Below are 26,136 nucleotides of genomic sequence, written 5' to 3' on the forward strand. Positions count from 1 at the left end.
CTCATCCCAGAGCAAAGTCAAGGAGCCGGAACAGTCTCAGAGGGAAAGTGAAAGGGGCAAAGCATTTTCCCATGGATCCTTTTTCCAAAGCCACCTGCCTGCCCCCTGCTGGTGAGGACCATCGAGGGTTCCAGATGAGACTAAGCCTGGAGTTTCCCTGCTTGTGGGCTATCACAGCTTTGAGCCCCAAAATCCAAGAGTCCTTATCAAGAACTTCTCTGCAGTGACTCAAGGCCAGTGCAGGCTCCAGCAGAGACAGGGGGATTTCCTGACTGGCTGGGGACAAGAGGCTGAAGTAGTTTCCTCCTTCTGAGAAAGAAGATGTGAATCCAGGGAGTTCTATTCTTGGTTAAATGAAAATACTCCCTTCTCCTCCCCGAGCTTTACCTGAGGGCTTGCAAGGACAGAGGCTCTGGCCCTCAGGAGGCCCCAGTCAGTACTTGGGGCTGGGGCACAGAGGGAGAAGCTGACCCACTGGACCGAGGTGTTTTCATGCTTCAGAGCAGCTTTTGGTCTGCAGAGATGTCTCAGCTAACACAGGTTAAGCCCTCCCCCCAGAGCAGGCAAACATTAAGCATTTCACAAGTATGGCCTTATGGAAGCTTTCTGACAACGCGGAGGTCAGGTGAGGAGAAGGAGCCCCATTTTACAGACGAGAAACCTGAGGCCCCAGAGAGGCGGAACACCTTGCCCAAAGTCCCACAGCAGATACAGGGACAGGAGCATAGGAAGCCACAGGTACGGGGGTACGGGGGGCAGTCTTCACTGGGTCATAGTCACTGAAAACTGAGGATGAGGGGGCTGGGCCAAGTGAAATGCACTATTCAGTGAAGATGCCACGAGCAGACAGGTGGGGCCGGGGCCTGGTTAAGAAGCGCCCACATACAGTCAGAGGTGCTGAAAGAAAACAGGTCGAAGCCCTGGGTTCTGGAGAGGCAGGCCAGCTCCGCAGGCCTCTCCCTCAGTGTCCTCACCTTCATGCCTGAGGGAGGTGCCGAGTGAATTAAATGAGATAAGATATCCCAGAGGCCCTTAGCACAAGGCCTGGCACATAGCAAACACTTAAGAAACATCGACTGGACACAGTGGCTCACACCTGTAATCCCAGCACTTCGGGAGGCTGAGGCAAGAGGATCACCTGAGGTCGCAAGTTCGAGACAAGCCTGGCCAACATGGTGAAACCCTGTGTCTCTACTAAAAATACAAAAGTTAGCTGGGGGTGGTGGTGGGCAGCTGTAATCCCAGCTACTCGGGAGGCTGAGGCACGAGAATCTCTTGAACTCGGGAGGCAGAAGTTGCAGTGAGCCGAGATCGTGCCACTGCACTCCAGCCTGGGTGACAGCGCAAGACTGTCTCAAAAAAAAAGAAAAAAGAAAGAAACGTCAGCTAGCATTGTTTTTATTATTACTAAGGCTGTCCGTGCTGCCTCAAAGCACTGACACTTTTCCCATTTCCTGCATCAGCCCCTGAGGGCGGGGTTTTCAGGAGCAGGTGAGGAAATCTGAGGCTCACTGAGGGACCTGGTTCCCTTTATCCTGGAAATTCCATTTACAGGGGTGGGGCTGGATGCTCTATCGGTGCCTGGCTTCCTCTCCCGGGGCTGCAGCAGGAGAGAGAACACTCCCCTGTACCCCGTTTAGCCCCAGGATCGCCCTGCCCAAAAGATGACCCTCCTGCCCCCAGTGTCCTGGATGGGAGGCCTCCCAGCCCTCCCAAGCAATGGCTGTAATCCTGTGGGTATAGAGTCTAGCTGGGGATCCTGCTGCTCTGCTGGGAGGAGGAGGCTGCCTTCATAGGAGACTCGGTCCCTGCCCCATCGGTACCGGGTGCCTGGAGTCCACCTGCCCCTCACGGAGAGATTTCTGGCCTCTCGTCCTTGAACTCCATTCTGTCCTGCTCGTGGCTCTCCAGCGGCTCCAGGTGGCTGTCCTTGTCCTGGCTCATCTTTCCCGGAGTCTTTAGAAATCTAGAATTCAGGCCCCAACTGCAAATCATCTCCTGCCCCAGTTGCAGGGGGATTTCAGCCCACCCAACCCCAGTTCTGCGTCCCCCTTTCACCACATCCCCTAGGCTACTCACCTGAACAGGAGCTTCTGCCCCGGTTCCTTCTTAATGATATTAAGCTTATAATAGTGGCGCAGGGCACGAGACATTTTCTCATAGGTCATGTTCACCCGGTTCTGGAAAGCAAAGCAGCCCCCACATCAGCCCTGCTCTCCATGTCCCACTCCTTCCAGGCCTCACTTTCCACCCTGTAAGGGAGCGGGGTGGACTGGACAGCTTCTTAAGCCTCTCATTCCAGGGATCTGTGAGGATTTATGAGTGCTCACTTGAGTTTGGAAGGAGGGGGAAGGTTGGGGAAGAAATGATGGGGCTGGGCAGGGTGGCTCACTCCTGTAATCCCAACAGTTTGGGAGGCCTAGGTGGGCAGGTCACTTGAGGTCAGGAGTTTGAGACCAGCCTGGCCAACATAGTGAAACCCTGTCTAAACTAAAAATACAAAAATTAGCCAGGTGTGGTGGTGCATGCCTGTAGTCCCAGCTACTCGGGAGGCTGAGGCAGGAGAATCCCTTGAACCTGGGAGGCAGAAGTTGCAATGAGCTGAGGTCGTGTCACTGCACTACAGTCTGGGCAATGAAGTGAGACTCCATCACAAAAAGAAAGAAGAAAGAAAGAGAGAGAAAGAAAGAGAAAAAGAAAGAAAGGAAGGGAGGGGGGGGGGGGGGGGAGGAAGGAAGGAAAGAAGCGTTCTCTTGCCTACTTGGCTGAGAACATAGTGTGGGAGTGAACTGCATGTTACTTTTAAATAGCAAATGTCACAACAGTAACAAATATATATATTTGTTCTATAGATATAGATATAGACACAGATATAGATATATTTGCAGGAAATGCAATCAGAGAGACAGCATGGTGGAGTGGCATGGATGGCCTTGCCAGGCCACACCCTGGATGACTTTGGCCAAGTCATTTCTTTCTCTCTCGGGGATAGGCAGTATGAGGTAGGGCCAAAGAGCCTGGGGTTTGGCATCGATTTCAGCCCCAGCTCCAGCGCTTGGCAGCTGTGTCACCTTGGACAAGTTTCTGGACCTCTCTGAGTCTGCTTCCCCAGCTATATAATGAGAAGAACACCCATCGCACAGGTCGAGGATTAAATTATTAATAGCTAATCCATGAAGGCAATTAGCACAGTGTATGGCATGTAGTATGTGCTCATTAAATGGAACTGGTGCTCTCTGGGCCTATTTTCCTCCCTGTTCTATACGAGGATTAGACCAATACGTCCTCTGAACTTTAGTCATCTGCATCCTTCCAGCCACCAGCACTGCTAAGAGCAATAGAATATTGCTCTTAGCTCTTGAACCCACAGCCTGGGTTCAAGTCCCTGCTCTGCCTCTTACATAGCAGGGGATGGGTAAATTTGGGGCAAGTTGTTAGCCCTCACTGAGCCCCAGTCTCCACATTTGATAACACCTCTTATGAGGTTGGTATGAGAATTAAATGAATTAATACAAGTGGAGCTCTCAGGGCAATGCCTGGCAATCAGGCACTATTACATCTTAGGAAAGGCTATAAATTGATGATTATCATTATCATTAATAGTTTTCTTTAAAAGATTTTTTTACTTAAAGAAATCTATTTATTTTAAAAGGCTACATTCCTTATATCACTGCTATAAATCATGAGATGGTCACGGTAGATACATTTTGTAATCCTAATTCAAAAATAAATAATTATAAGGATATCAAACCACCTAAGATCATCTTGCAGACGCCCATTTAGGTACAGGCATTCCTCCTCATGGGAATGCTGGCCTCAGTCATCCCCAGGCCTTTCCAGCCCTGACATCGGATGCTCCTGTTGGGCCTGAGACCTGGGTTTCTGTCCAGCTCCCCGCAGGAAAGCAGCTTCCTCATCTGGCCTAACTGTGCAGTTCATGTAAACATGCTTCTAAAGGCTAAAATGCTAAGCAAAGGTAAGATTAAGCAATGAGAAGACACAATTGTTCAGTTTCAGAGACATTCCCTGTCCATAAGAGGTAACTGCCTGTCCCTCAATAGCTCCCCAAATAAAGTTATCCTGACACTTCTGGGGCTGCTGGTGAAGGCGCCATTAGCTGAGGATTGTCCCATAGTGCTAGCGGTTCACTCTGACTCCCAACTCTGTCGCGTTCTGGTTACGTCGAGACCATCCTGCCGGCCAAGGCTCACCTTGTGATTTCCCCAGAGTCTGGCGAGCCCATTTGGATCCACAACTCGGAAGATCTTGGCGTCCTTGTCTTCCCACCTGATGTAGGGCTCATACCGGGGGTCAAGGAGCAGCTGATACACGTATTCCCACAGCAGCCGGCAGTCTGCAATTTAGCACAGGGAGTGCAGGCAGCTTTACTGGAGCTGTGAGGACAGGTGTTAGAAAGGCGCTCTTGGAGGCCTCCTGGCCAGGGCCCTGGGAGCACCAGCAGAATGGTGAAAATGATGGTATCCACAGAAACGGCCACTAACGGGGCTCCTCATGCATTGTCTCATGAGTCTGGGAAGTGGCTACCTTTATCCCCAGGAAGAGGTGAGGAAATGGGCTCAGAGGTGCAGAGGTGTCTAACGTTGCCCAGCTCCTAAGTGGCAGGCAAAGCGGGGAGTCTGACCGGCTCCACCCGACATCAGAGCCACGTGAGGGTAGGTGCTGGGCCCACAGGCCGAGTGGCCAGGCCCCTGACCGCAGGTCCCTCTCTGCCCCTGGCCCACTTACTCAGCCCCCTGGACTTCTATTAATTATAACATCCACCCCTTCAAGTTCCCTAATGGTGAAGTTCAGGAAAACCAAGCATGCCATTGGGAGGGTAAGTGGGCATCTGGGAGCAACTGTGTGATCTTGAATCCCAGGACCTGGGCATGTCGGCTGGGTCATTGCAGGCAAGTTACACAACCGCCTCTGAGCCAGTTTCCTGGTATGGGGTGGAGAGGGAATTAGGTAACATAATAGACCACAAAACCTTCAGCACAGTGCCTGGGATAGTGTAAGTGCACAAAGAATGTTAAGCATTATAATTGAAGAATACAGTAATTGCAAGAGGCTGAAGTGGGAGGATTCCTTGAGCCCAGGAATTTGAGGCAGCAGTGAGCTATGGTTGCATCACTGCACTCCAGCCTGGGCGACAGAGTGAGACTCAGTCTCTTAAAAAAAAAAAAAAAAAAAAAAAAATCCAATTATTGTGGATCATTGTGTGTTTTATTGATACATAATATTTGTACGTATTTCTGGTGTACATGTGAGATCTTGTTGCATGCATAGAATGTGTAATGATCAAGTCAGGGTACTCAGGACACCATCACCTCAAGTATTCATCATTTCTATGTTTTGGGCCAATCATTGTTTTTTAGTGACTTCTAGTCATTTCCAACCCAAAAGCCAGGCTTCTGCCCACTCTGTGGCTTCATAGAATAAATGTGTGGACATAACGATGGGAACGATAGACTCTGGGCACTGGGGACCACTACAGGGGAAGAGCCAGGGCAGAAAAACTACCTATCACAGGCTGGGCGCGGTGGCTCACGCCTGTAATCCCAGCGCCAAAGGAGGCTGAGGTGGGTGGATCACCTGAGGTCAGGAGTTTGAGACCAGCCTGTGGCCAACATGGTGAAACCCTGTCTCTACTAATTAAACAAAAATTAGCCGGGTGTGGTGGCAGGCGCCTATAATCCCAGCTACCTGGGAAGCTGAGGCAGCAGAATTGCTTGAACCCGGGAGGCAGAGGATGCAATGAGTTGAGATTTTGCCACTGCACTCCAGCCTGGGCAAAAGAACCAGACTCCCATCTAAAAAAAAAAAAAAGAAAAGAAAAGAAAAGAAAAACTACGTATCAGGTACTATGCTCAGTATCTTGGTGACAGGATTATTCATACACCAAAGCTCAGTGGCATGCAATTTACCCATGTAACAAACCTGCACATGTACCCCCTGAACCTAAAAGTTGGAAAAAAAAAGAAGAAGAAGAAGAAATGCAGTGTAAATATTATGACTAGAAAAACACCCTTCAGCTTACCTGTCAGTCTGTCAGGTTGTCTGCCTGCTAATCCTTTAACAATGAATGCAGAGAGGAAGTGTATCATTTGGTTAGCACTCAGGCTCTGGAGCCAGACTGCCTGGGTTCACATTCCAACTCTACCAGTGCTGTGTGATCTTGGAGAAGTTACTTGACCTTTCTGTGTCTCAATTTCCATATCTGTGAAATGGGGCTAATAATAGTACCAAACTCAAAAGGCCATTGTAGAATTAAATAAGGGCCTGGGAACCATGCCTGGCACATAATGAATGCTCAATTATTTTAAAATAGATAAAGTTTTAAAAGGCAGGTGTGACACTCCATGCTAATGTGAGTGTCAGAATATGACTGGTAAATTGTCCCTCTGTGGGAGACAGGGTGAGGCTTGGTGATCCCAGGTATCACTGCCCGCTGTAACCAGATTGTGGCCAGCACACAGGACAGTCATGCTACTCCGAAATCCCCCAGCCACAGACCTCCCATCACCAGGTCAAAATAGCCCTGTCCTTATCACTCGTGACGCTGGGACTCAGACTCAGGGCACCTTCCCATGGCCAGAGGAGCAGCCTCCCACTCACCAGCGATTCTGCCGTCAATGGGGGCCTGTGGCATCGCAGGGAAGGCACAGACCCCCTGGGTCCTGCAGGTGAGCTCTGCACAGTGACATAAGTTGAGGGACTCCTCCTTGCCAGGGGTCCACCTGGCCAGGCCAGGGTCATCCAGATGGCCAAAGGAGCTGGTAAACCCTGGGTCTGGTGGTTGCAGCAGGTGGCCACTTCGGGTGTCCATCTGAGAAGGACCAGTCACCTCTGCAAGCAGATGAGCACCAGTGGTAGCAGGCAGTGGGCCCCAAGCCTCCCCAACTCAATCCCTCAATGGTGAGCCTGGGAGCCCTGTGGGGCAGTACTCCTGATGCTCTTCCTCCGTCCAGCCCCTGGTTAGAAGGTCAGGGAGGCAGTGGGGGGCAGTGGGTGAGAGCCAGCAGCCTAGGTGCTAACCCCAGCTCCCACACAAGTAAAAATCTGTCAAGCCTGTTCCCTCATCTGTGAAACTGGCTGCAAAGCCAAGCAGTGACAGAGCCAGGTCTAGAACCCAGGGGCGCTGTATCCCACCTCTCCATTTGCCCAAGTATTTATTGAGAGCCTTCTATGAACCAGGCATTGTTCTAAGAATCTTGAGGATATATCGCTGAGCCCCCAAAAGCCCCTGCCCTCAGGGAGCTTCTATGCTAGTTGAGAGCAGGGGAGATGGACAGTTAAAATAAAAAGGAAACAGAAACAGTATACAATGTGGGAAGAACAAAATAAATCACCCTAAGGCAGAGAGGGAGATCTGGGAAAGGAGCAGGAGTTGCCACTTTTGAGAGGCTGCTCAGGCCTCCCTGACATTAGCATTTGAACAGACCCAAAGGAGGTAAAGGAGTGAGATCTGTGGGTTTCTAGAGCAGGGAGGGGATGCCAGGCAGAGGGAACAGTAATTGCAAAGGCCCTGGGGCAGGAGCATCTCAGGCTTGTCCAATGAACAAGAAAGCCCATATGACTGGAGCAACAGGAGCAAGAGAGAGAAGGCTGGAAGGGGAAGGCAGGGGCAGGAGTCAGCGGAAGAACTGCACTTGGACTCCGAGTGAGAAGGGAGCCGCTGGAAGATGCCGAGCAGAAAAGTGATGTGACCTACTTCTGAATCTCCCTGCGCTGTGGAGAACAGATCACAGGAGGTCAAGAGCAGAAGCAAGGAGACCAGTGAGGACATTCTCCAGAGGCAGTGAGGACTGGAACGGGGCAGCAGGGGAGGAATGAGAAAAGGCTGGATTCTGGATAGGTTTGAGGGTAGGGCTGACAGGATTTGTGGACAGTTGGGATGAGTGGAGGTGGGGGTAGAAATGACATCTGAGCAATTGGAAGTGTGGAGGCGGGGTTTGTGGGGCTGGGGAAGACTGAAAAGGGGAGGATATCAGGCATTTGGTTTAGGGGCTGTGGGGGTTGAGATACCTACTAGATGCCCCAGTAGAGGGGTAGGGCAGGCAGCGTGGGTGCACATATCTGGAATTTGGAGAGGCTGAGGCATATATTGGAATCATTGGCACCACAGGGTGTTTAAGATCCAGGATCAGATGAGATTTCCCAGCATCTGAGTGCAGATAGAGAAGCAGAGAGGTCCTCTGACCCTGGGGTACCCCAACTTCTAGAAGCAGGCGAGAAGAGTAGAAACCAGGAGGTCAAGGAGACACCAGTGGGGTAGAGGAGACCAGGTGAGTGGGGTGTCCTGGAAGCCAAGGGAAGAAAGAGTTTTGGGGGAAGAAGAGGTGACCCCCAGGGTCGAAGGCTGTGAGAGGCCACAGTAAATCAGGACTGAGAGTGGCCATGGCATGGACATCCTTATTTTCAGGTTTCTGGAGACCCTGACAAGAGTGGTTTCCACGGAGGGCTCCAGAGAGGAAATTGAGACACGATACAAACAGGTCTTTGCTGGAGAGAGCAGAAAATGGGGAGGTGGGAGGCAGGGAGGGTGCAGCACAGAGGGAGGGCTGCCAGGAGCACCCCAGACAGGAAGTGGGGGCGGGGAGGGAGGGGAGCTTGCCCACACTGGCCACCTCCTTCATTGCTTTGCCTTGAGGACGTCCTGTCCTCCCAGTGAGGCTGATTTGAGAGAGGTACTCAGAGCACCACAAACAGCTTCCTCACCTTCCAGGGAGACTGGAGAGTGCTGGGTGGGCATCTTCAGCCTGAAGGCCCCTCCAAAAAAAGGCCCACACACAAGGGCTCGCCGCTGAGTCTTGATGTACTGGAGCAGCTCATACAGGACGTCACCTGGACATGGGTGGGAGGGAGGGCAGGCTGCTGAACAGGCCACGTGGGGAGGGTCAGCCTTGGCCCCCTGCAGCCACCTGCTTCAGGGTGAGGGCTGGCATGTCCTGTCACAGCTTCGTGCTGCTGGCGAAGGGGTTCCTGCTGCAGCTAACAGGAGGCTGGGCTGGCGATGGGCAGGGACGCTGCTGCTCCCGTGGTGGATGAATTTTAGAAAGACAACCTATCCTGCCAGTAGACGCGGCCGCCTCCAGGGCATGCAGCTTGCAAGGTCAGGCTGCTTCTCAATCCCCGCACACACCCTTGGCTGAGGGCTTGTGCACAGTGCATAAACTGTACCACTGTACCTCACGTTTCTGGGGGCAGAGACAGTTCTAAGGCTCATGGGATTCCAAGCTTTTTAAAAAGTCTGCCCCTGCCTTCTAAGGAGCAAAGCTGTCTTAGACTCTTCCTAAAAGGCAGAATTAGTAGCCGCTTCAATAAATGGTTGAAAAAAAGAAAGGCCAGGTGCGATGGATCACACCTGTAATCCTAACACTTTAGGAGGCTAAGGCAGGAGGATTGCTTGAGCCCAGGAGTTTGAGACCAGCCTGGGCAACATGGATAGACCCTGTCTCTACAAAAAGTTTAAAAATCAGCTGGGTATGGTGGCACATGTCTGTGGTCCCAGCTACTTGGGAAGCTGAGGCAGGCGGATCACTGGAACCCAGGAGGTTGAAGCTGCAGTGAGCTGTGTTCACACCACCAAACTCTAGTCTGGGCAATAGAGTGAGACCCTATTACAAAAAGAAAAAAGAAACAGAATTGGGCTGTGTCCAGGGTCCCAGAAATTTCCCTTGACTCATACCTTGGGCTAAGGTGCTGATAGTAGGACAGGAAAGAGGGGATCCATGGGTAGAGAGCCAACCTGGGGATCCCAGGCACCCACTGGGATACAATGTAGAGAGTGGTTACTCGAGCACCAGGAGTGCTTGTAGGAAGATGGAGAGATGAACAAGGGCATGAAGGGGACCAGCCCCAAGCTCACCTGCTTCCCTGCTTTGCCTTGGCACAGGACCATTAGGGCTGTGGGGAAGCTGGAAGCCTTGTCTCTCTGTCCCTGCCTTCCCCTCACCTCCCACTGAGCTCTTGAATCCAAACTCTTAGAAGGACGAAAGTTCCAGCAGCTGCTACAAGAGGCTCAAGGAGGGAAGTGGGTGGGAGGCTTGTGGAGGGAAGTGGATGATAGAACTTGGGATGTCAGCCAGGAGTGGTGGCTCATGCCTGTAATCCCAGCATTTTGGGAGGCTGAGGTGGGCAAATCACCTGAGGCTGGGAGTTTGAGACCAGCCTGGCCAACATGGTGAAACTCCATCTCTACCAAAAATACAAAATTAGCCAGGCATGGTGGTGTGCGCCTGTAATCCCAGCTACTCAGGATGCTGAGGCAGGAGAATTGCTTGAACCTGGGAGGCAGAGGTTGCAGTGAGCCAGGATCGCGCCACTGCACTCCAGCCTGGGCAACAGAGTGAGACTCTGTCTCAAAAAAAAAAAAGAAAGAAAGAAAGAAAGAACTTGGGATGTGACATGAGACTGGCTGTGCGTGTTAAGAAGAAAAGGAGCAAATCAGCAGATTTTAGAACGTCTCTTTGCCACATACACTGTGGGCCTGCTTGACCAAAAGACAGCGTACACAGAAAACATCAGCGAATTCTTAAAAAAAGACACCAAATCAGCACAAACATAAGAGCCACCTGAAAACAAGCCAAATAAGACTCAAATGCAATTCTAGAGATTCCTGGAAGGCCCTGCTGCCCGCTACCACTGGCCACCCTCCCTCCCACCACCAGTCCCTCGCCACAAACTTCGTGCTGCTGGAACACCATAATCTGACGTTCATTCCTTTGCCCTCAGAGCTAGTTTCTGGTTAAAATCAAAAGTCATATTGAGAGTCAAGGCTTTTGCTGTTACCAGCCATTTATACCTCAGTGTGAATGAATATCTGATCTTTCTCTAGTTGGTTTTTTGTTCAGTAGGGGTAGGGGGTGGGAGGCAATAGGATGGAAGTGGGTAAAGGAGACAAGGGCCACAGATAAGGGGAAGAGAAAGCGAGACAGCAGAACAGGCCCCTACAGCTCTGAAAACACGTGGTCAAATGGACTCCCTCGCCTCGAAGGCCTGCTCTAGCAAGGACCCACCAGACACACGCGTGTGCAGAGGGGCATCTGCAGTGCTGGAAATGAGCATGGTTCCCCAAGGAAGACCTCCTCCATCTCCCTCCCTGGACCCCCCTGGGGTACTTGGGCCGTCCTGGCCTACCAGTGTTCCTACTTAAAGGAAAACCTGTGAGTCTCTCTGACCTGAGCTGGGTGCGCGGTGCCGGAAGTCGTCCTTGGTGAGGATACAGAGGGCGCGTCCATTCATCTCGAACCCGTGCTCCGCGGTGCATGGCAGAGAGTACTCCTGCTCTGCCCAGCGCAGCCAGTGCAGCACGTCCTCCCTGCTCCACAGTGCGGGCTGGATGCCTGCAACCAGCAAGAACCAGTCCCATCACTCCCCATAGGCCTCCTCAAAGAAGCCTACCCTGAGCACTCCATCTGAGCAGATGCTCCCCTGTCCTGGCTCCCAACCCCCATCATCTTCTGTCCCTGGCACCTGTTCCTTTCCTTCCTAGCACCTTACCTTCTTTGTAATGACATTTTACACTGGATAGAACCATATGTTGGTGTTTATCATTATATATGTATCACGCATGTATTCACTTATTTATTGTTGGTACCTCCTCCCCACCTGTTTTCCAATCATTCATTCAACAAGTGTTTAACGAGAACCTACTTTGTGCCGGCACTGGACTAGGTGTGCTGGGGCACACTGTTATGTGTATTCAGCACCTAGAACAGTGCCTGGAACACAGTAGGTGCTCAAAAAACACATGTTGAGTGATTACTTGAATGACCGAACAGTCCAATGAAAGGGATGTTACTGGCCGGGCACAGTGGCTCATGCCTGTAATCCCAGCACTTTGGGAGGCCAAGGCAGGCGGATCATGAGGTCAGGAGATTGAGACAATCTTGGCCAACATGGTGAAACCCCATCTCTACTAAAAGTACAAAAATTAGCTGGGCATGGTGGCGGGCACCTGCAGTCCCAGCTACTTGGGAGGCTGAGGCAGGAGAATGGCGTGAACCCTGGAGGCAGAGCTTGCAGTGAGCCGAGATCGCGCCACTGCACTCCAGTCTGGGTGACAGAGAGAGACTCTGTCTAAAAAAAGAAAAAGGAAGGGGTGTTATGATTTCCCAAATGAGGCAATGAGGCTCCCAGAGGTTAAGTGACTAGTCCACACTCACACAGGAAGCATGAGGCACAGCTGGGATGTCTGGTTATTGAATTTTTCTGCTCCATTGTGCCAACTTGGAATCAGGTTTGCTCAGGGAACAGCCCAGGGGACAAGGGAGCCTCCTACACTCACCTTCAGTGCATGTGTTTTTATTTCTGGCAGTAGCCAGACAAATGGCTGCTGATTCTCCCCACATTTCCACTCTGCCTGGGACTGCTACACTCCTAATGCCAAGTTTTGGGTGGTGTTTAGCAGGGCTACATTATGACTTTATGAGCCCTTGACACATTTGCCTTTGTGGGCAAAAAATATTTAAAATAGACTGAGTGCAGTGGCTCACCCCCATAATCCCAGCACTTTGGGAGGCTAAAGTGGGCAGATCACTTGATCCCAGGAGTTCGAGACCAGGCTGAGCAACTTGGCAAAACCTTGTCTCTCCAAATGTACAAAAAAGAAAATTTAGCTGGGCATAGTGATGCACACTTGTGGTCCCAGCTACTTGGGAAGCTGAGGTGGGAGGATCTCTTGAGCCTGAGAGGTCACAGTGAACCATCATTGCACCACTGCACTCCAACCTGGGTGACAGAGTGAGATCCTGTCTCAAAAAAATACATAAATTTACATCCTATTTTATGACTGCACTGGTATAAAGACTCAGAGCTTACTGGGTTCAGTTCTACAGGTAAGAAAGTTGAGGCAGAAGAGAGAAGCAACGGTCCAAGGCCACACCTTGGCAATGACAAAGACCAGACCAGCCTCTGCTCCCTTATACTCAAAGCAACACAAGAAATGAACTTAATTTTAACATTTAAAACAAAGGAGATCTGCATCCTTCACTGTTCATTCATTCAGCCAATATCTAATGAGCACCAGCTTGTGTCAGTCACCGTGCAGGGTCAGGGACATGGCACAGAACCAGGCTGGCAGGAGGGAGGAGTCCCACAACCGGTAACTCTAACGACAGTCCTCCTGACGGCATGCGAGGAGTGCTCACGGTGCCGAGAAAACAGAAAGCAAGGCACTAGAGCCCAGGTTAAAAGTGAGGAGGGGTTTCCTTTACTTCTATTTTGGGACCTAAAAATAAATAAGAGAAAAAAGTAAATGTCTGAAATGGCCAAAAAAATGATTTAAGACGGGAAGAAAGAATACATGTGAGAACTAGCCTCTGTGGTACTACATATGACAAAGCCATGTAACTAAGATTGAAAGGTCTTATGCTAAGATTGGCAAGTATCACTGGGAAAAAAAGGTGGATCCCAGGAGTAAGTGTTCATGCACGCACACATGCATACAAATGTGTGTATGTGTATTTTGTAAAGTTGATACATGACAGAGGTAGGATTTTAATTCAGAGGGAAACGATAGTTAATCTAATATGAAAAAAAAAAAAAAACTTGATTCTCCACCTGGAAAAAAATATATTTGGGTCCTCACCTCCTGTTGCAGGAAGTCAGGGACCCCAAACGGAGGGACCGACTGAAGCCACGGCAGAAGAACACAAATATAAATTGTGAAGATTTTCTGGACATTTATTAGTTCCCCAAATTAATACTTTCATAATTTCTTACACCTGTCTTTACTGCAATCTCTGAACATAAATTGTGACGATTTCATGGACACTTATCACTTCCCCAATCAATACCCTTGTGATTTCCTATGCCTGTCTTTACTTTAATCTCTTAATCCCGTCATCTTCGTAAGCTGAGGAGGATGAATGTCGCCTCGGGACCCTGTGATGATTGCATTAACTGCCAAATTGTTTGTAGAGCATGCGTGTTTGAACCATATGAAATCTGGGCACCTTGAAAAAAGAACAGGATAACAGCAATCTTCAGGGAGCAAGGGAGAAAAGACTTGGAGCCTGACTGCTGGTGAGCCAGGTGGAACAGAGCCATATTTCTCTTCTTTCAAAAGCAAATAGGAGAAATATCGCTGAATTCTTTTTCTCAGCAAAGAACATCCCTGAGGGTAGGTCTATAGACAGCCCCCTTAAGGTGGCCGCCTTTTACAGTCGAAGCCGAAGGGATGAAATAAGCCCCGGTCTCCTGTAGTGCTCCCAGGCTTATTAGGACAAGGAAATTCCCCTGCCTAAGAAATTTTGGTCAGACAGCTTGTTTGCTCTCAAACTCTGTCTCCTGATAAGATGTTATCAATGACAATGCATGCCCGAAACTTCATTAGCAATTTTAATTTCACCCCATCTGGTGGTCCTGTGATCTTGCGCTGCCTCCACTTGCTTTGTGATATTTTATTACCTTGTGAAGCATGTGATCTCTGTGACCCACACCCTATTCGTGCACTCCCTCCTCTTTTGAAAATCGCTAATAAAAACTTGCTGGTTTTATGGCTTGGGGAGCATCACAGAACATGCCAAAGTGTGATGTCTCCCCCAGACACCCAGCTTTAAAATTTTTCTCTCTTGTACTCTTTCCCTTTATTTCTCAAACCAGCTGAGACACTTAGGAAATAGAAAATAACCCACAATAAATATCGGGGGTGGGGTTTCCCCCGATAACCTCCCACCATTCACATTCACAAAAATCAATTGTAGGTACATTAAAGGCCTAAAGAATAGAACAATACAAATCTTAATATAGTAGAAATAAAAAACCATATGCACTCAATAAGAGCGGAGGGGACCTCAACCATGACAGGAAACACAGAGGCTATAATAAAAATGAAACACACATTTGACTACATTAATTTTCTGTATTTGCTGCAAAAGATACCATAAACAAAACTAAAAGAACATAGATTTCGGGGAAATATTTCCAATGCAGATGATAGATAAAAGGTTAATGCCTTGTCAAGAGCATCTGTAAATTGATTTTTTTTAAAGACAAAAAAAATCTTCCCAGCAATCCCAGCAAAGCAGGATTTCTCAGCCTCAGCACTATTGATGCTTTGGGACTGATAATTCTTTGCTGTGAGGGCCTATCCTGTGTGTTGTAGTATGTTTAGGAATACCCTGGTCACTATCCACTCAACGCCAGCCTAGTTCCAACAACTAAAAATGTCTCCAGACACGGCCCAAATGTCCCCAGGGGGAAGGGAACAGCAAAATTGCTGCCAGGTGAGATCCCCTGCAGCACAGCAAATCTACCAATAAGCATGTGACAAGACATGTCACCTCAATAGTCAGGGAAAGGTACCATCAGAGAAGAATAAGATATCATTTAATAGCAGGAGTGCAGGGAAAAGGATGCCTTGCTGGTGAAGACAGGAATTTGGAGCCTCGCTGGGAGATGAGTCTGGTGATACATGAGATGCTGAAAGCTGACTTAGTGTAAAATGTGGAGGTCACATGATGGGCAGATTCCTGAGGGGTCGAGGGCAGGCCTCCACAGCCAGCCAGGGCTTCTGCGGCTAGGGGGTCAACCGCCAATTGCATTGTACCTGAACTCATATTTTTTGTGTAGTTCCCCTAGTTCACCATATTGGAGGCTTCAGCCTGAAAATTCAAAACTGTGATTCCTGGCCAGTTGTGGTGGCTGAGGCCTGTAATTCCTGCAGTTTGGGAGGCAAAGGAGGGAGGATCATTTGAACCTAGGAGTTTGAGACCAACCTGGATAACATAGTTAGACTCTTGACTCTACAAAAAAAAAATTTTTTTAATTAGCCAGGCATGGTGGTACATGCTTATAGTCTCAGCTACTCAGAAGGCTGAGGAGGGAGGGATTGAGCCCAGGAGTTCAAGGCTGCAATGAGCTATGATAGTGCCACTGCACTCCAGCCTGGGCAACAGAATGGGACCCTGTCTCAAAAAAAAAAAAAAAAAAAAAAAAAGAAGAAGAAAGAAGAAGGAAGAAGGTGTGGTGTTGTGGCTCACGCCTGTAATCCCAGCACTTTGGGAGTCCGAGGCAGGCGGATCACAAGGTCAGGAGTTTGAGACCAGCCTGGCCATCATGGTGAAACCCCATCTCTACTAAAAATAAAAACATTAGCCAAGCACGGTGGCGTGTGCCTGTAATCCCAGCTACTTGGGAGGCTGAGACAGGATAATTGCTTGAACCCAGGAGGTGGAGGTTGCAGTGAGCTGAGATCAAGCTACTGCACTCCAGCCTGGGTGACTGAATGAGACTCCATCTCAAAAAAAAAAAAAAAAAAAAAAGTAAAAACATGCAACAGCAACTGAAAGCATAGATGATGTTGCCAGGCCACTTGTAAATAATGTGACCTAAATGACAGTACCTCAGTTTCGTCATCGGTAAAACCAAGGATGATGGAAAAAACTGTACCGTCCACACAGGGCTGTCACAAGGATGCTATGAGATAATCCATTTAAAGAGCAGCATCTGGCATGTGGCATGTGCTTTTTGACATACATGGAGCTATAGATGTCAATGAGGTAATATGTGTAAAATGCGTAGCACAGGGTCCAACACCTGGCGGGTATTATCTAAGGCGTCAATCACCCTCAAGAAGTCTCCCTGACCTAGTTGCCGGGATGAGAGCAACTAGGACTCCCCTTCCCAATCGAAGGTGAATGTGGGACTTCCCCTGCAGATCGGCCCCTGGCCTCTCCCTCTCTTGGCAATAATCCACTGCATTTTCACTTCTTTCCCATTCACCATCTTTGTCTCTCAAGATTCCAGGCAAATGTCACCTTGTCACCTCACTCTCCTGGCCCAGTGGCCTGCTTACTGAGGATTTCCAGCTTGGCCAGCTCCTGACTCCCAGCTCCCAAGGCAGATATGGACAGAGCCCCCTGGCTGGGGCAGCAAGAGGAGCTGCCTGTCCAGGACACAATTGGAGGGCTCAGGTGTCTCCCTGAAGAGTCAATACTGTGTCCCCTACCTCCTTCCAGAGCAGAGCTAGATGTGGGGGCTCCCCTCCACCTCCCAGCTGTATCATCTCCACTGCCCTTATCTGTGGACATAGTGCTTCTTTACGTAGTCACCTGAATCCCCAACTAGAATGTAAGCTCCAGGAGGCACAGACTTTGCCTGTCTCAGTCACTGTGGTCTCTCCAGCCCCTACAGCAATGCTTGGCACGTAGTAACTGCTCAACTAAAATAAATTGCTTAAATAAGTGAGTTGAGCAAAGCAGTGTGGAGTCACCCCCAGGGCTTCCTTGCCTGCCCTTTCTCCAGCCCCTGACTCCCACCTCGACTGGACCTCTCTTCCCACAGCATCCCTTTTACTCTCTTGCTGAAGAAACTATTGCTCCCAACTATCAAGCCCATCAAGTCAAAACCCCTCTGTCCTGGTTTCAAGACCCCTCAAAGTGCCCCTCCCCACCTGACCAAAGCTATTTCCCACCACTTCCCACCACACCCCTGTACTTTACTGGGTCTAGTGAGCTCCAGGAGCCACAGAGCCTGACCAGCATTCAGCAACCAAATCAGAATGAACAGCTGGCTTTTCCCTACCTTGCAGGATCCTCTTGCAGGAAGAATGCAAGAGACAGTTAAAGTGCTTGGCCAGTATGCTAAAAATGGGAGCTATCATAACCTGAGGCTAGAGGCAGTTTCTCAAAGCAAATGGCAGCTGTGGGGTCTAAGGGATGCCAGTTCGAATCCCAGCTCCACCATTTTACTGGTGAGTGGCTTTGGACAAGATAATTCACCTAAGGCCCACTTTTCACAAATGTAAGGCAGAGATAACAAAAGAAGCTACTCTCCACGCCTACTGAATATATTCAATCAGATAGTAAATACGGTATGCCCATCACAATGCCTAGTCAAGAGTGAAAACTCAAACAATGGCCTTTATGCTGATTATCAGCATCCTCACTGGCGGAGCCCAGCCTGAACACAGAGAGACTAGCTTGCTTCTCTGCCGTGATGACTACGGCTTATCAATTACCATGTCCTTAGTTTATTGTATGTCATTGTGTCTCCAGAGACCCCTTAAATCTGTCACCCCACTACTTGGCCCCATTCTTAGCCGATAATCCTTTTCTTGGTAATCACACCAAGCTTTATGGTCATCACTGTGGGGGGTGGGGTCAGTGCATATAGTTCACATTGTGTACTGCACAAAGATACCATCAGAGGAGGGGAATGGGAGGATGGAGGTGAAATCCAGCCAGGACTTTGATTGGCTTCTCCCCAAAGGAGGGGTCTTTCCAATTTGCACAAAGATGCATATGATCTAGCCCTGACCTTGTGTTTAGGGAGGAGAGAGGTTCTTTATCCTCATATTAATAGTTTTTGCAATTCCCCATCTGTTTGTTTGGGCCCTCACCACCATATTCCTTTTCATTGCCAGGTGATGATGTCACTGTCAACACTCACACATTCCAGTGAATTAGAACATTCGCTTTTAATCTCCATCCTCCCATTCCACCCCACCTCTCTGGTGTTTTACACCCACATCCATCTGGTTTCCTGCTTCTCATATGCCATGATCTAGGGCAGCATTTCTCAAACCATTTTGACCTCAACCCATGGTAAACAAATACATTTTGTACCCACACACACATATATATATAAATAGCCTAAACAAAGTAGTCACAAATCTCAGCTACCTTTACTATTTATAATGCACCCTGATGTGTTGTTCTATTTCAATTTTTTAAAATATTTATCTTGGTCCACTAAGTTGATTTCACTTCCTTAGTAAGTCTTGACCAGCATTTTGAAAATAAATAAAATGTGGTTCTCAAACCAGCAGCATCAGCATTACCTTCTGCAGAGTTTATTAGATTCTGCAGAGTTTATTAGAAATCTCCAGAATCTCAGTCCCCATCCCAGACCTACTGCTGAACCAGAATCTGCATTTCAACATGGTTCCCAGGAGATTCATGTGCGCATTAAAATCTGAGAAGCCCTGGTCTGGAATACCAGGAAGCCACAGTTGTTAACGCTGATCTATTAAATGAAGTGCCCAGGAACTCTCTCACACATGAAGGATGTGAACTTGAGCATGGCCACCCAAAATCTGTTCAAGCTTCCCAAAGGCCCATTTCTTCTGCTTTACACTTCCAGGGAGTCACAGAGAGGTATTATCCCTCTCCCTGTGATTCTGAATATAGGACATAGCACCCTACGTCTCCTCCCGTGGCTTATTTACAGCTAGGAGCTTTGAAAGTCAATTTCAAAACACAAAGAAGTCTCATTTCCTCTGCATCCAAAGCGAGAAGTTCACAGACCTTTTCTCTGGGGAATAAGCTCCAGGGAAAAGAAGAGATGCAGGACCGAGAAGTAAGAGTCCTGGGTTGGAGGCCTAGTCTGGCCGTTAGCATCACAGATGACCCTTGCCCTCCCCGAGTCTCAGTTTCTCTGTCATTGAATGAGGCCATGGTGGTGACCATCTCTGAACTGCCTCCTCTCAAAATTCTCCCAAGTTGTCCCTTGAGGATACATCAACTCCTCCCAGACTCACTCCTCTGTGACATCAGCCCAGTTCTGAAAGTGGTCCTACAGTCTGCACTGCCAGCTGTCCCTGCTCTGCAACTGCATCCCCCCCATAGCTCCTGACTCACTCTGGCCTTGGGCAGACCCTCATGGCCGTGGACCAGGGATGGGGAGGTAAGAATCATCTTTTGTTCCCCATTTCCATACAGGGAAGCATAGTTGTGAATCTCCATGAATCCCACTCCTCCATCCCAGTAGACCTCATGTCCCTTGCCACAACCCTGGACATCACAGTTGTCCTCAGAGTGGACTTTCCACTGCTTTACTACACATCTTTGTCAGGAAAATCAACACCAAAACAGTGAGCTCTGCAGGAAAATAACTTCCGTGTTCCTCTTAGCGTCAACTCACAAGGCTAAACAAGATGTGTTTTGTTTGTTCACTTCCTGCTGAGGCAAATCAGTCCTGACTGCTAAAAGGGAGGCTGGAGGTAGGGGAGGGAATGGGGTGGGTGATGGGGTATAAACAAGCGAGATGGACAGAGATGGAAATCCAGCTTCCAGAAATTTGGGAAACTGGGCTGAGATCACCCCCAACAGGGCTGAAAAGTCGAACCCTCATTTTGTGTCAGCAGTTGGCTTGTTTGGGATGCTGTTGACAGGAAAATGAGTCATTTGGCATCCCCTATCTTTTAAAACTGTCAGATATTTACTAAGGGCCAGAACTGTATTGTCTGAATATTTGCAGATGTTCCAATAAATATGAGTCATGGAATCTAAGATGACAGGTATAGAAGACGCTGCTGGGGCCCTACCCATAGGCACTGCCTCTCACCTCCGCACTCTGAAGGCTGCCAAATGCCCCATCTGACTCTGCCTTGGGTTCTTTCTGGCTGCGGGAAGCCCTTAGCCAGTGTACAGGGTAACTTGGAAATGCTGGAGAGCCAATACCCCTGGAAACAGTATTCGTCCTGTCATGGAAGGGAAGTGAGTGGATAACCCCCTTACCCATTGGTTGGAATAACTTAGGATTCACTGTCCCCAGAGACCCCATGGTGCTAACTGGCCCAAAAGAACACCTCTGGGATTTCTTTCTCTTATTTGTCTTTCCTCCCCACTCCTCACCAGTATTTTAGGGTTTGCTCCTGGGGAAATCTAACCCAAGGCAACAGAACTGGTAGCTCAGGAGTTCTAATCTATGAGAAAATAGGCCACGATGACCTGCACCCTGAGTTATGCAACCAGAGAATAAGCTGCCTCAAGAGGGGATGAAATGCCTGTCCCTAGAAGTGTGCAGGAATATCTGGTGACCATCTCAGAAGGGCCCACAGAAGTGACCCTGCATTGTTTGGAGGTCCTGGTGTTCTTGACAGAGATCCTGAGTCATTCATGCATTCATTCATTCAGTAGATATTTAGTGAGCTTCTGAACTTAAGAAGTTTGGTCTTAGGGAGATAGGATTTCCCAGGGCTCAGAGAAGAGTTGTGGGTCTTGTGCTTGAGCTTCACTATTAGAAAGTATTTCTTGGAAGTTGTGTTAAAATTTCTAACCTTGGCCAGGCACAGTGGCCCACACCTGTAATCCCAGCACATTGGGAGACCAAGGCAGGTGGATCATGAGGTCAGGAGTTTGAGACCAGCCTGGCAAATATGGTGAAACCCCATCTCTACTAAAAAATACAAAAATTAGCCAGGTGTGGTGGCGCACACCTGTAGTTCCAGCTACTTGAGAGGCCGAGGCAGGAAAATAGCTTGAACCAGGAAGGCGGAGGTTGCAGTGAGCTGAGGTCATGTCACTGCACTCCAGCCTGGGTGACAGAGCAACACTCCATCACAAAGGAAAAGCTAAAGAAAACTCAGCAAAGAAGCAGCAAACAGAGGGAAGGTAATTTAATTTTGGCACCTGACCAAAATTAAATTTTTAATTGACAAATTATAAATAATAATTGTATATAGGGCCGGGCGCGGTGGCTCAAGCCTGTAATCCCAGCACTTTGGGAGGCCAAGACGGGTGGATCACGAAGTCAGGAGATCGAGGCCATCCTGGCTAACATGGTGAAACCCCGTCTCCACTAAAAAATACAAAAAAAAAAAAAAAAAAAAAAAACCCCAGCCCGGGCGACAAATAATTGTATATATTTATGCGGTACAAAGTTACGTTATGAGATATATATAAAATCTTGGCCAGGCACAGTAGCTCGTGCCTATAATCCCAGCATTTCGAGATGGGAGGATTGCTTGAGCGCAGGAGTTTGAGAACAACCTGGGCAACATAGACAGACCCTGTCTCTTATTTAAAAAAAAAAAAAAATTTAATTTTAAGGGCCAGGTATAGTGGTTCACGCCCCATAATCCCAGCACTTTGAGAGGCAGAGGTGAGAGGATAGCTTGAGCCCAAGAGTTCAAGACCAACATTGGCAACATAGTGAGATTTCCACTTCTACTAAAAATTTTAACATTAGTCAGTGTGCCTGTAGTCCCAGCTATTGGGGAGGCTGAGGTGGGAGGATTACTTCAGCCCAGGAGCTCGAAGTTGATGCTGCAATGAGCTGTGATTACACCACTGCACTCTAGCCTAAGCAACAGAGCAAGACCCTGGATCTAAAACAAAATAAAAATTTACCTTTAAAAACTCAGCTTTTCTCCTCCCCTCTACTTACGGAGTCTTCCCGGCAGCTTGCAGATCCCCCTTTCACCCAGCAGGTTAATTTGAGCTTCACATCTGGCTTGCACGTGGGTGCCTAGGGGAGGCATGGCTGCCACAGGGCTTATAGGAGAACCAGCCAATTCTCCCTCCTAGAGAGAGAGAAACCAGGACAGAAGAAGAGCGTCTTGATGAAGGCTCAGCCATCTTTAAATGTCTTAAGAATTTTTTTGGAAGGGAAAGAGTGTTTATCTCTCCCAATAGACTGCATCAACCTTAAAGGTAGGAACCATGTATATCTTCAACCCAGTACCATCAACATCTTGTACCCAGTGGGCACAATAAATGACATCCTTCCAATTCAAGCTTTCCATGCATGTGCCTAACTCCAAGAGGGATCCCCTGTCAAGACTTGTATGATTGAAATCTGAGAGCCTAGGAATACTCACTGGATCCTTGGTGAGGACAACACAGGAAACCTGAGAGGCCAGTATCAAAAGACCTTAAATCAGAAATAAACAAACAGGCCAGGTGCGGTGGCTCACACCTATAATCTCAACACTTTGGGAGTCTGAGGCGGGTGGATTACTTGAGGTCAGGAGTTTGAGACCAGCCTGACTAACATGTGAAACACCGTCTTTACGAAAAAATACAAAAATTAGCCAGGCGTGGTGATGGGCGCCTGTAATCCCAGCTACTCAGGAGGCTGAGGCGGGAGAATCACTTGAACCCGGGAAGCGGAAGTTGGAGTGAGCCAAGATTGCGCCACTGCACTCCAGCCTGGGCAAGAGAGCAAGACTCCGTCTCAGAACAAACACACACCATTTTCAAAAGAGAAAAAAGGATAAATTTCTGAATCCTAAGGTCTCACCACGGGAAGCCTGTATCTTTACAATTCAACAATCAGCCTGGCCCCCAGAGATGACGGGAGTTCATCCATCCAGATGAGAAAATGAAGAAAGTGGCAGGATTTTGTAGGAATAGGAGGCTCCTTGGGGCTCATGCCCAGCCACAGGCTGCCACAGCACGGAAAGGAAAAGTGAAACCAATTCCATCAAGTCATTTTTCACTCTAGGATTGTCAAAAGCTTTACATTCATCTCTTGGGATCCCAGGAGAGCGATCTGCTGAGAAAGAATTTGGATCGGAGCCAGCAGAACTCCAGAAGCCTTGGCTGCTGTGCAAGGGGATTCAACACCTTCCAGGGTCGTTCTCACTTCATTTCCAGCCAGACCCCCTTTGGTGCTGTTTCCCAAGTAATCAGACCTCAGGGGCTGCCTCCTAATGGGGAAAGGAAAGCTTACCTTGCTGAAGAAGGGGCGCAAGTCACAGGACTTGCCTAGGACTTGCCTAGGACTTGCAGGAGGCTCTTTGTCTACTCCTCTATCCCCATCCAAGTAAGAGGAGCGGGGAATTCCGGGGCTGTAACTGCGTGGGAAATGCCAGCCATGGAGCTGCTGAGGATCAGACTCCTGGGTTTCAGCATGGAGGCCAGGGAAGGGTCTGATAAACGGGTATGGGTCTTGGCGAGAAGCGAGTAGAGAAAGGCCTTGGAGTGGGACAGGGCCCCAGCTCTGGGGGCAGTTCCGAGGCTCCCAGGAAACCGGCGAGTGGAGAGGGGCTGCTAAAGAGGGGCTCCCTGCGAGAGAATGCGTTCACCAGCTGTGAGGACCCGGCTTGCGCAGGAACTTCCAAGGACCTCACATTTGGTTGGTGTAGGGACGACCAGTGGTAAGGGGGCTGCAGAAAGGGCCTGCAGGGGCTGTGCGTGATGCCTTCAGAGCTGTGTATGACACTGAGTCAGGGGCGGTGACCCGCGTCTGGAGGTGGAAGGGGAGGTGAGTGGGATGGGTGTGAGGTTTAGGAATGTGTTGGAAAGAGAGATTCCCGCCAGGTAAAAGGTCTGATAAAATAGGTTTGGAAATCTGGATAGTGGGGAAAGGATGAGGGAGCAGGTGGCTCCGCGTGCGCGCTGCGTGTTCAGCTGCCAGGCTCTTACCTGCATTACAGGTGGAGGTGAGGAAGCCACCGGCTTTCTGTCGTGAGCGCTTTCCCGGCTGTGGCTGCTGGGGCCCTAGGCCCGCGCTCCTAGTCCTCCTCCCCCAAACCCCTAACCTGGCTCCGAGAACTGGAAGGTCGCGTGGGAGGAAATGTCTTTCGAGAAGCGCCAAGGCGTGTGCGCCCGGGTCCCCCGCAGGCGGGCAGGGGCGCCAGGCGCTCCGGTAATCGCTATCCTTCCGGGAAACGAAAATGAAAGAGCGGGATGCGGTTCCACTCGCGCCGCTGCGGGCTAGGGGCAGGGCAGGGGCCGGCCCCACGCGAGCGCAACCCCGGGGCGCTTCCCGCTCGCCAGCCTGGGAGGCGTGGATCCTGCACACAGCCTCCTGCCGGTGGACAGCCCCTCTGGCGACCAGGCCTTGGCTCCCACTGGGGCAGAGGTGGGATTCTGCAGGATCTGAGGAGCTAAGGGGACCCCTAGTCCTGAACTCTGGACCAGCTGCCTCTCTTATGGTCCCGAGCCCAGGAGCAAGACCCTGTGAGTCTCCGCACATGGGATGGGAAGGGGCCGCCCACGGGGTGTTCCTGGGCCTGGTGCCTCTCCGTTTAGGGGTGGGTGACCTTCCCGGCCCCGATAGATACTGTCTCGGTCTGCTGTTTGGCCCCGCGGAGGCCCCACAGGTCCGGAACCGTAGCGCCACCATCAGAGCGGCTGTGCTCTCCTGAGCGGGACCAGACTACTCCGAGATCCCGACTGACACCTTTTCCTGGGCCTCTGAGTGCTCCAGAGTTGGTGCCTGGCCATCCATCACCCTTTCCATCTGTCTCAGCTCCCCCTGTCTCAAGAGAGGTTGTGCGCATAAAAACAAACCAGCAGACACTGAAGAAAAGGAAAGAAAAGCATTAACAACCTTCTGCTGAAAATCTGACGGTGTAGATGCTGTTACAAAGTAGGCTTAGCGCTGATATATTATCACCAGCTCTAGGCCAGCAATAAGAAACCAGTAAGAACAAGGCCAGAAACCCAGTAGAAAAAAAATGAGCAAAGGATATGAATAAACAGTCCACATAAAAGGAAATGCCAAGTGGCTCCTGAATATGCGAAAAGATGCCCAGGGCGCAGTGGCTCATGCCTGTAATCCCAGCACTTTGGGAGGCCAAGGTGGAAGGATCCCTTGAGCCCAGGAGTTGGACACCAGTCTGGACAACATGGTGAGATCCTGTCTTTACCGAAAATTTTAAAAATTAGCTGGGCTTGGTGGGGCTACACCTGTAGCCCCAGCTATTCAGGAGGCTGAGGTTGGAAGATCGCTTGAGCCTGAGAGTTGGAGGCTGCAGTGAGCCGTGATTGTGCCACTGCACTCCACCCCGGGCAGCAGAGAAAGAAAAAGATGCTCAGACGAACTCACTATTTCCAATGTGCAAATTAAAGTTATTCTGAGACAAAAATTTTTACCCATAAATTTGGCAAAAATTTAAAAGTTTAATAACACAATCTGCTGGAGAGGCTGAGAGGAACAGGTACTCCACTGGGAGTGTAAAGTGGTGCAAACCCACGGCAGGGTCTGGCAAAGTTACAAATGCATTTTCCTTTCACCCAGCAATCTGCCCACCAGAAATTTATTCAACAAATATCCAAAGTATACATAGTTACATATTTCATTATGGTTTATAATAGCAAAGTATGAGAAATAACTCAAGGTGTCCATAAAAGGCGGCTTGATAAAGTAATGTGCATTCATTTGTTTTAATTTTAATTTTCCTTTTTTTTTTTTTTTTAGAGACAGGGTCTCACTCTATCACCCAGGCTGGAGTGCAGTGGTGCCATCAAAGCTCACCTTAACCTTCAACTCCTGGGCTCCAGTGATCTCCCACCTCAGCTCCCAAAGCACTGGGATTACAGATGTGAGCCACCACACCCAGCCAAATTATGTACATTCATTTAACTGAATACAGTTCAACACTTTATGGAGTTCTCTGTGGATCATGGCAAGCTCTCCAAGAGGCAGTATGGCATAGTGGATAATAATCTAGAC

At 49.3% G+C, this 26,136-nt stretch overlaps 1 protein-coding gene across 6 annotated transcripts; it reads right to left on the reverse strand.

The window, feature by feature from the left end:
* Nucleotides 1–1,382: 1,382 nt before the first annotated feature.
* ETV7 (ETS variant 7) lies at nucleotides 1,383–24,967 on the reverse strand. 6 transcript variants are annotated; one of them, XM_025381525.1, is made up of 8 exons: nucleotides 24,102–24,967; nucleotides 22,120–22,255; nucleotides 11,184–11,348; nucleotides 8,722–8,847; nucleotides 6,619–6,849; nucleotides 4,212–4,354; nucleotides 2,080–2,180; nucleotides 1,383–1,966 (listed from the first exon to the last, which is right to left on the reverse strand). In XM_025381525.1, exons 1-8 carry the CDS (start codon nucleotides 24,105–24,107, stop codon nucleotides 1,849–1,851), a joined length of 1,026 nt encoding a protein of 341 aa, XP_025237310.1. In that variant the 5' UTR covers nucleotides 24,108–24,967; the 3' UTR covers nucleotides 1,383–1,848. The 6 variants fall into 6 exon arrangements, with proteins under 6 accessions (XP_025237310.1, XP_025237312.1, XP_025237314.1 ...); XM_025381527.1 differs by having other exon boundaries at nucleotides 11,143–11,348; nucleotides 24,102–24,431; XM_025381529.1 differs by lacking the exon at nucleotides 22,120–22,255 and having other exon boundaries at nucleotides 24,102–24,431.
* Nucleotides 24,968–26,136: the final 1,169 nt, after the last annotated feature.

The sequence above is a fragment of the Theropithecus gelada genome, chromosome 4 (genome assembly GCF_003255815.1).
Source record: "Theropithecus gelada isolate Dixy chromosome 4, Tgel_1.0, whole genome shotgun sequence".
Lineage (NCBI taxonomy): Eukaryota > Metazoa > Chordata > Mammalia > Primates > Cercopithecidae > Theropithecus > Theropithecus gelada.

Excerpts from the sequence above, each read along its gene's own strand:
- ETV7 (XM_025381525.1), bottom strand. Across the intron at positions 11,349-22,119 it reads CAAGCTGCCGGGAAGACTCC|GCATCCAGCCCGCACTGTGG; the intron begins GTAAGTAGAGGG and ends TGCTGGTTGCAG. Across the intron at positions 2,181-4,211 it reads GACTCTGGGGAAATCACAAG|AACCGGGTGAACATGACCTA; the intron begins GTGAGCCTTGGC and ends TTTGCTTTCCAG.